Below are 9,855 nucleotides of genomic sequence, written 5' to 3' on the forward strand. Positions count from 1 at the left end.
GAGTTTTGTAATTTCTGTTTTTAAAAGAATTATATCTTTCTTAACTTGGTTTATTTCTTGCTGTAAATCTGAAATTGTTACTTCAGATTTTTGTCTTTTATCGAATCTTTGGAAAATATCTTTTATGTTATAAAGGTCATTTGACTGATTTTCTTTTCCTATATCTTCTTTAATTAAATCTTTGAAGATAGTAAGAAATTGAGCTTGAAGTTCTGTGTCTTCCATTTTTGCAGCTATTTCTAAAAACTCATTTTTTGTTTTTCGGGAAATCATTTGAATTTTCAATTTGTTTTTGCAGTTACAAATTTTTATACCTTCTTTTGAGATTTTGCATTCTGTTTCTTCTTCATCAGAACTTGAAGTTTCTGAGAAGTCAATTTCGCCTATTTGCAAAGCTTCTTCTGAATCAGAGTCGTCATAGTCTGAGCTATCTGATTCTGAATCAAGCATGATTTTGAGAAGTTTGTTTTTTGTTTCTTCATCAAGATTTAAAGCATTGATTTTTTGTTTGACTCGACAATCTTTTTTGTAATGTCCTGCTTTGCCACATTTGTAGCAAATAGGAAGTTTGGAGTTTTGACCTGAGTCTTTCTTGACAAATTTTCTTTTGTATTTTTTATAAGATTTTGAGCTTGTATAGGGTTTAGATGTGACTTTTCTTTCTGGGTTTGATTTACGTTTTTTATAATATTTTGAATATTTTTTATGATGCTTTGGCTTTTTCCCAGAAGGAGATTTGAGAGATTGGTATCCAAATTGTTCACAAAAAGATCCTAGTTCTTTCTTTGTTGTGATTTGATTCTTTTTCGTTTGGGCTTTTAACCTAATATCATTGAAGAGTTCTAAACCTGTGGTGTTAATCGTACTAATTAACTGTCCATAGGTTAAATCTCCATATGGAATTTCATTACCATAAGTTTGTTTTAACTTTTGTCTAATTTTTTCAGCAAAAAGATTTGGTAATCCTGATATGAATTTTTCTTTCCATACAGGTTGGTTTGAGTCAGTTCTAAGCATGACTTTTGAGAGGAAAACATCTTTGTACCAACGAAAATCTTGAAGCTCTTTACATCTCAAATTTGTAAGGGTTTCGGCCATTCTATCTTTGATTGCTTTGTGATCACCTATAAAGTGAGTCATGATGGAGTAACAAAGCGTTGCTACTACATCGGTTACAGGCAGATTTTGCTGGTCAACAATCATTGCACCAGTTGTTTGTTCTATTTTGACACTGCTTAAAATTTGATTGCGTTGATCAGATGTGAGATAATTATCCCACCATCCTTTCAATTGGCCAGTAAATCCTGCTACGAGGATGTTACCGATTTCTCTATCTGTTTTTGTATTTTTGTAAACATTGCTAACCATTAACATTTCATTGATGTGTTGGATGATTCTGTATTCACTCATGCCGTGTATGTTCCACTCGTACAAAGTACCAGCAGAATATCCAGCATGTTTTTCAAGTTTTGCTTCTTCAAATTGCAAATCTATTGGGGTTGGTCTTGGATAATAATTTCTTGAAGGGGGAAATTTTAGTTTTTCTATTTTGAAGTTTTCTTCAATTTGACTGACGTCAGAGTCACTATCTGAATCTTCTCTTAGGTCAGAAAGGGTATTGATTCTTAAGGAGTTTGAAGGATTTGAACTAGTGGGTTCACTCAGATTTAATCTTTTTAAATGTTGTTCAATTTCTTCTAGTAGTTGACTATCATTTTTTAGAGAAAGGTTTTCGTCTGGTTGAAAGGGTTTGAGTATAGGCTCATTGATTTCTTTATTTTTTCCTTTTGAGTCTGGTCTAGGTTCAGACCTAACTAATGTTTCTATACGATCCAATTGGGTTCCTACTGTATCTAAATATTGGTTTGTAAAATTTTTTTGTTCCATGATTTTTTGAATATCATCTTTTGTTTCTTCTTTTTGTCTATCTAGCGCATTTTGCATTTTGTACGAAGAAGCAATAATTGTTTCTTTTCTTACTGGAATTTTTATTTCTTCCATTGGTGGTCTCTTAGCTTCTAGGGTTTTCCTATCTGCTAGAGTCCAAGTCTTTGTGACTTTGTTTGTTACATTAATTTTCTTGTTAGAATTATTTTCAGTTTTGGACAAGTTAAAGTACCAATCAAAGAAATAAATATTTAATTTGTGTTTGTTCATAAAAGCATAGTATTCTTCTTGAATTTGGTCTCTTTCTTGTTTGTCAAAGATTGCAAAGAAGGCTTTACGTTTGGAACTATTTTGCTCAGAATAAAAGTCTTTCCTTAGGTACTCTTTGTCAATTTCAAAGGGTTTTAATATTGTAAAAATTTGGGGATCTCTAATTTCTTCTGCAGCCATTGAGGATTGAGTTGGCGAAGCTTGTCTAGTTTCTTGTTCTTCTACTGTGTAGAAGGGTCTTGGTATTGTAGCGGATTAATCTAAATTTCTTAAATTAAGGTTTCTAAGATTTCTTTCATTTTCTTGAGAGATTGGGGTTGAACGGGTTGATCTATTTGAGCTTGAAAATTGTTTGCAGAGCAGATTGTTTCCTGAACTACTTGATGCGAAGCTTATATTTACACTTCCATCAGCATTTTGGGAAATATAATCTACTTGATGGCTTTCTATGGGTTTTGGAGGAACTGCTTCATCAAGTTTCCACTCAGAGGGTAGCTCGATGTCAGTCCACTTTATCATTTTGGGTATGACAATATTTGACTTTCTCATATCGGTTTCTAATAATAGAGTTTGACCTTTGGGATCTGTAGATTTTTCTTTTGCACTTAACAGAGTGTTCATTACTCTGTAGTGAATTCGGTAAATGACAGCCAAGGGTTGTTCACCTGGAGACATGTCATAACCATGTGTTTTGACATTTAAGGTTAAAGATTTTAAAAGTCCTGGATCATTAAGTGACACAGGAAAGTTTGGAAAACATTCAAAGTGAATGGGTCCATTGCATAGACTTGATTCTACTAGCCCTAAAATTGAGTCTTCAAAGTTTATGTGTCTACAATCACGTAGAGCAACAAAAACAGAGGCTTTGAGACCATTTCTGGTCAATGGTTGAATTCCTACTTGTACTGCACCTATATGCAAATACTTGTAGTCTTTCTTTTTGTGTTCTGCTAAAGTTTTTTGAGTAAACATTTGAATCACTTGATGGTCAGAACCTACTTCAATAGTTTGTTCTTGTGTCTTAATTGAATATAAAGTTTTGAAGTCAAAGGCTCCTATTTTGTATATTTCATTGTAGCTTTATTATTATTATTATTAGTTATTAATTAGAATTATGATTATTATTAATCATAATAATCATAATTCTAATTAATAACTAATAATAATAATAATAATAATTAATAGTATTAGTGGAAAAATGTGAACCTCGTCCATTCTATTGGTGCCGCTTACTATACAGTTACGGAAAGTCATGTTTGCATTGTGCCAATCTTTGAGCATTTTCTTCAACCATCAAGAATGAGATTGGACTTTGGAGAGCTTGAGGAGTTCAGATGCTTGGTGGACTTACCCAATTTTGCATGTAGCCGGCATGAACAAATTCTCATAACCCAGTGGTGGTTATAGCTTTGCTAGTGATGGAGCATACGGTCTTACGTGCCCACGAATCGCATAATTGAATTTCTTCATCAACTTGCCAGTTAGAACTTGGATCTCCCATTGGGAAAATTCTAGTATACATTAATGTATGGCATACATCAAGTTTGTTGAATATTTTTGGACATTGGATATAATTAAAATAAGTATATATCTAACGGTCTAGAATATTCAATGACGGTAATCTGCTTACCCGTTAGCCAATGAATTTTTTTTTTCTTTTCAAAATTCTAAATTACATATCTCCATTAAATTTTGAGACTCTCTCAAAACTCCTCTCACCTCTCATCTTTCTAAGCCATACCCAAATATGTTCATCTTCTCCTGATCCTCTCATATCTCTCTAAACCCAAATCTGTTCATCTTCTTCTCTTCTCATACATAGCTCTTTTATTTTCATGGGCTTCGTCTATCTTCAAATTAATTTCTCATACTTTCCTACTCGATTTCAGGCGATATAAAAAGCATCCCATGCTTGTTTGTAGAATAGGTTCTTCTTTTTCTTATATTGTGATTGATTTTCTCTCAAGATCAGATATTTTATTTTTCAATTTTTGTTGGATTTAGTTGACATGTTGCTGAATTCAAATTACACCAGTCCTATGGAAGATGAGGAAAAAACAGCATGTCCTCCTCTTAAAAAATTGGATGATGAGATGAGGAAAGAAGAAGATGAATAAAGCTGGGTTGCAAATTCTTGGAAATGGTGAGATGAGGGAAGAAGATGTACATATGAGAATTGGAATGAAATCGTGTTTGCATTAGATCCGTCGGATTTATTCACTTAAAATCGAAAGGCCCAAATTGATTTGTCCCATTTTGTTCCTTAATTTGTGTCCCCATGTGAGCAGCCATGCAAGTATTGATGTATATCAGGGGCCACAGATTGTTTTTTTTTATATATATTTTATTTTATTTTAATTATATATTATTATTATTATTATTATTTTTTTTTTTAAGTTGGAGGCCACGGCTTCTGCTAGTGGACATCATAGTCCCATACTTGACAGACATAGAACTTATTATATCAAATATAGGCGCAGATAATAATCTAGGCAATATCTATTGTTTGCGAGATAATGGCATACTGATCTATTATCTTCCTAGGTATCTAGATAAAGAGTTTTTTGCTATGGTTGAATGTCACTTGACTTACTTGGTCCTCTGTTTTCCTCTATTAATTATTAATTACTAGTTGTATTTATATTGTTCTATGTTTAAGGAAAACTGAAATTGGGAGAGAATCTTTCATTGATAATAGGGGCTTCTTTATATAGAGGATTACAAGACATGGAATCAGAGTTGTACAATGAAAGATAATCGTACAACTAATTGGATATCTATGAATATCTCAGAGAATATCTCTAATTCTAAACTCTATTACATCTAGGTCAAGTAACCTAGAGTTTGGGCCAAACACATATTCTGGATTTACTTAAACACTCCCCCTTATGTCGCCCAAATGTGGTGCTCCTCTCGTTGCCTCATTAAAAACCTTACTGAGTAACAAAAACCCTGTGGGACAAAAAAACCTCCGTCAAAGGGGAAAAAGAGCACAACACACCCTTCACGATACATGTAGACATCTCCCCCTAATGTCTGCATCTCCCCCTGATGACTACGGTCATGGGAGTTCGGATAACTTCCCCAGATGATGCTACCAACATGTTTCTCGAAAGTGCAATTTAGGCAATGACTTAGTGAGTATGTCTGCCGCACTATCCTCAAATTGAACCTAGTTCACTTTGATCTTGAGGAGAGTCTTTTGTTGCTAATTATACTTGGTGTTGTTGTTTTTGATGTAACCTTGCTTCAAAACAAGCAACATTATCCTATATGCTCGTAAGCTCATCTGTGGTAGACTTTAAACCACAATTGTTCGAACATGCGTAACTATGGATCCAATCCATTCATGAACCACTTCGTGAAGAGCAATAATCTCTGCATTGTTCCTGGTGTGTGATGGGTCCGAATCCATAATCACTCTGTGGGGATAGAACAAGCATATATCAATGGTACATCTCAAGTATCGAAAGATATCTTTTACACCAATTCAATGGCGTCACATTGGCGCAGAGCTATATCTAGCAAACAAGTTCATGGAAAATGAGATGTCCGGTCTTGTGTATTAAGCTAAGTACAATAATACGCCTATTATACTCAAGTAAGGCACTTCTGCCTCTAGCACATCTTCATCATCATCTTTCAGACGAAAAGGATACTTTTCAGGATCAAGACTACGAACGATCATGGGGGTGCTTGAAGGTTTGACCTTGTCAAAATGCCTAATCATCTATCAACACGATGCTCAAGTTCCAAACTGAGACATAATCGTGTTCTCCCAAAATCATTCATCTCAAAATAGGATTTCAAGTGTTCAGCGGTTTTCCTTAACTCTTTAAGGACTTCCAATGAAGATCATGTCTAACATGATCCATGATAGAATCCGAAACTTGTTATGGAAACGTGCAGGCATATCCCTTCCCAATCAAGTAGTCACTTTAGTAAGCGTTTCAACCTCTTTGTAAAACGCGCTCTATGGTCTAGAGCCACTTGACTTGGGTAAATAAAGTTCACCATGAACCTTTATGTATATTCCGTATCTAGATCCCCATAGAGATACATAGTAACCACATTAATTCGTAAGCTGCAGGATCAGTTATTCGGAAACTACCAAACTGACAGGATAGTGGAGTGCAATTACGAGAGAATATGTCTCATCGTAGTCGATTCCAAGGCGTTTTGTGAGAAGCCTTGCGCCATAAGGTGAGATTGCCATCTCTTTTTCTCATCACTCTTTCTAACGAATACTCATTAGTCAATAGGTTTTATGTTAGGAGGTGTTGGCATCACTAGCTCAAAAACCTTCCTCTCCTTTACTAGTATGTATTGCAACTATTTAGTAATACATTAATTGTTATTAATCATCTCAATCATTATCAAGTTCATTCATACAATTTTGAATGAAATTTTTTTATTCAAATATAGCACTGCATAATTTAGCATGTATATACATTCAAATGTTGTTGATTTCATACCAGCAAATATGCAGTTTGAATAACTCCATCAAGATCACCAATGCTTGTGAAAGTCGATTACTACATAACAAGCATGATCACACTATAGGTAATCCATGTAATTTTGATTACTATGATGTGATTATAAAAGACTGGCAACTTGATAATTTGTCATTCTCTTCTATGATCCAGCTTAGTAAATCTTAATTGACAGGGTTTTGTAAAATAGATAGTATTTTTGAATTCAAGTGCACAATAAAGAAATAGGTTATTTACATGGTATACATCATATAATATCTAGTTCAGTGGGAGATTGTAAGATCATACCTACTGCACAGCAATATATAAGAACTAGCTATTATATGTTGTATGCATAAGTTAATGTAAATGAGCTATTTTGAATTCAAATGTAAATACATTAACCAATATATATAAACTTTTTAAGTAATCGAATTAAGTTTATATATTAGAATATCTGTTAAAGAATTTCAAATTCAATTGGGTGGTTATCCAGACAAATCTATCAGGAAGTTATTTTGACAGTTCCTTCCATCAAGGAACTGCCATATAACTGCTATGTTGAACAACTTTATAAATAAAGTGGAATTTGTATTTGATCCTTGCTAGAACAAAAAAACACTAATTGAGTTTGTCCCATCAAGCAATAAAGAGAGATACGGTGTATCTAGGAGAAGATCAAATAGATAATTGCAACAGATCACCAATGGATAACGACAGCAATCCACCAAGTTAGTTTTATAATTTTATTTCATAACATTTAAGGTAGTATATTTGAGTTATAAGTTTATGTTTCATATTAAATCTAACATGTTTTTACCCGACAAATATGAGAGTTGCATGTATAATGGATTTCCCAATTACATTATACAAAAGTTGGTTCGAGAAAGTCAATTATATAAGCATTTATCTATATTCGTAGAGATCAAGATTTCAAGAATAGAACATAATTAATCCTTTATTAACAATCATGCGCTCCAAAAATATCATCACGCTGAAAAATGAATAACGATCTCTCACAATATCAAAATGAATAATGGGATCCCCATATATATACATATCTAAAAGAACAATCCCATTACAAGGGACAACAAGCACAAAACAAAACCAGCCCCAACGGCAGGGGAAGAAGAGCTCGGCGGCAACACGGTGGATCCTGGTGTGGTGCTAGCTGTGGGGCCCGTGGTTTTGGTGGACGGAGATGGTGCTTGGACAGGAGGGCAAGGGGCATCAGATGTGGGTGAAGGCGTGGTAGGAGTAGTAGTGGTAGTGGGTGGAGGTGGAGGTATAGGAGTTGGTGCAGAAGGGGAGGCTCCCGGTGACGTGGCGGATGCTGAGACGGTGATGGCGAGCTTCTGGCCGGACTGGCAGTGGCGGCCGAAAGTGCAGATGTAGTAGTGGTTGCCGGCAGATGTGAGAGTGATGTTGGCCGGGCCCGTGGTGAAGGTACTGCCGATTGGGTTGGCGGAGCTGCATGAGTCGAATGATGCTTTGGGTACTTGCACTACGTCGTGTGCGTCTGTCGCGAAGTTGAAGGCTGCAAATTAATTAAGAAACATCAGGATGTCAGAAATGGGGATAAATAACCACTAACCATTAACCCCTTTTTGCTGCATGATTACTAAAGTAATCGATCTAGAAACAAAACAAAAACAGATTTGATTCCTATAATGATTTTATGATCATATTGATTAACATTGCATTTAGAATTCCATGGAACATATATGTGATGACGGATTTTGTTTAACTTCCTCAAATTCATGTGAACAACATTAATATGAGAACCTTAAACTTGATTAGGCCACGTTCATGCTATTTTTGATAAAATAAAATAAAATAAAAATAAAAAATAAAAACTTGGTCATTGCTTAGAGTTTAAGTTATTAAACTGTAAAATATTGCTGAAAAAGGTCGGACATACCATCAAGCCAATCAATCTAGATGATTTGAAGGTTAACGTACCCATAATTTGAAGGACTTAGTCAGCGAAAAGAAAAGAATTTAGGATTTTAATATGATATAAAAAACATGGTAATAACTTAATAAGAATTTCCCCTTAGACATTCGTGCTTACACCGCATCTCTCAAATGCAATTCCGATGCTCTCATATCTTTCGGGAAGGGAATCAAGTTGCAGATACTCTTGTAAACTTTGGTCTCACTTCAGATACTATGGTTTGGTGGGACTCGCCCCAGGATTTTGTTGCTTCTTTTTACAATAGAGATTTTATGGGGCTTCCTAATTTTCGCTTTCGGTAGTTTTTGCTTGGTTGTTTGGTCAAATGTCTTTCGATTTTCTTACTGGAGGGGTTAGGTTCATGCCCCCCCCCCCCGCGCATCTAGTAAGTTTCTTTTTTCATAAATTTGGGGGGAATTTTCCTCTCTTATTCAAAAAAAAAAAATTTCCCCTTGTGGTAAAAAAGATTGAAAAGAAGATGATGGTGATGATATATGGGACTAGAGATGGAAAACATACTTAGAACATCACCAACTATGAACTTCTGACCAGACGCCCAAGTGACATACTCTTGTGCACCATTCTGTGGTATGGTCCAGCCTACGCTACCTCCCACCACATGGGCCGTCTGCGCCGCCACACTCTCCAAAAACACAGCCGCAAGTAAACCAAAAACAACCATCATCTTCTTCTGGTTCTCCATTTCAATCTCTCTAGCCTCTTCTTTCTTGATCTGTTTGTCTCTTTTCTTCAAATGGCAGTGGGCTCAAATGAGTACTAGTGTCTGATGAGAATATATGTTCCAAAGAAAGAATAGAAGCCTATAAATAGGGCTCGAACGAGTGAGAAAGACCAACAGGGTGGAAGACTTTTTGGAGCTTAGACACGGCGAAGCCTTGAAAATAAAGGCATGCCATTACCGACTGGTTCTTCATATGTGAACGCCGGTCATTTTATATGTTCTGTTTTGCATTGTTTGAGTCCAAACGTGTGGAAACAAGAACCAAATTAAGTGGCAATAGAGTTGCGACCATTATTGTTATGGAAATTTAGAAAGGCATGCTTGATTATTAGTCTATACCTACTCTCTCTCTCTCTCTATCTCTCTCTCTCTCTCTCTCTCTCTCTCTCTCTCAGCTGTTTCTTTCTTCTTCTTGTTTTTTTTTTTCTGAGACTATACGTAGGTAGGCCTACTCTTGGTAAGGAGCATTAATATTTGGGTATCAAGTAAAATCCCTCCAAAAAACTTGAAATCTACAACGTTTTTGC

The 9,855-nt window shown here is 35.3% G+C and overlaps 1 protein-coding gene across 1 annotated transcript; it reads right to left on the reverse strand.

Moving 5' to 3' along the window:
• Positions 1–7,588: 7,588 nt before the first annotated feature.
• LOC112189652 (umecyanin) lies at positions 7,589–9,389 on the reverse strand. Its single transcript, XM_024328996.2, has 2 exons — positions 9,106–9,389; positions 7,589–8,166 (listed from the first exon to the last, which is right to left on the reverse strand). Exons 1-2 carry the CDS (start codon positions 9,287–9,289, stop codon positions 7,691–7,693), a joined length of 660 nt encoding a protein of 219 aa, XP_024184764.1. The 5' UTR covers positions 9,290–9,389; the 3' UTR covers positions 7,589–7,690.
• Between the last annotated feature and the right edge of the window lie 466 nt (positions 9,390–9,855).

This window comes from Rosa chinensis, chromosome 2, assembly GCF_002994745.2.
Source record: "Rosa chinensis cultivar Old Blush chromosome 2, RchiOBHm-V2, whole genome shotgun sequence".
Taxonomy (NCBI): domain Eukaryota; kingdom Viridiplantae; phylum Streptophyta; class Magnoliopsida; order Rosales; family Rosaceae; genus Rosa; species Rosa chinensis.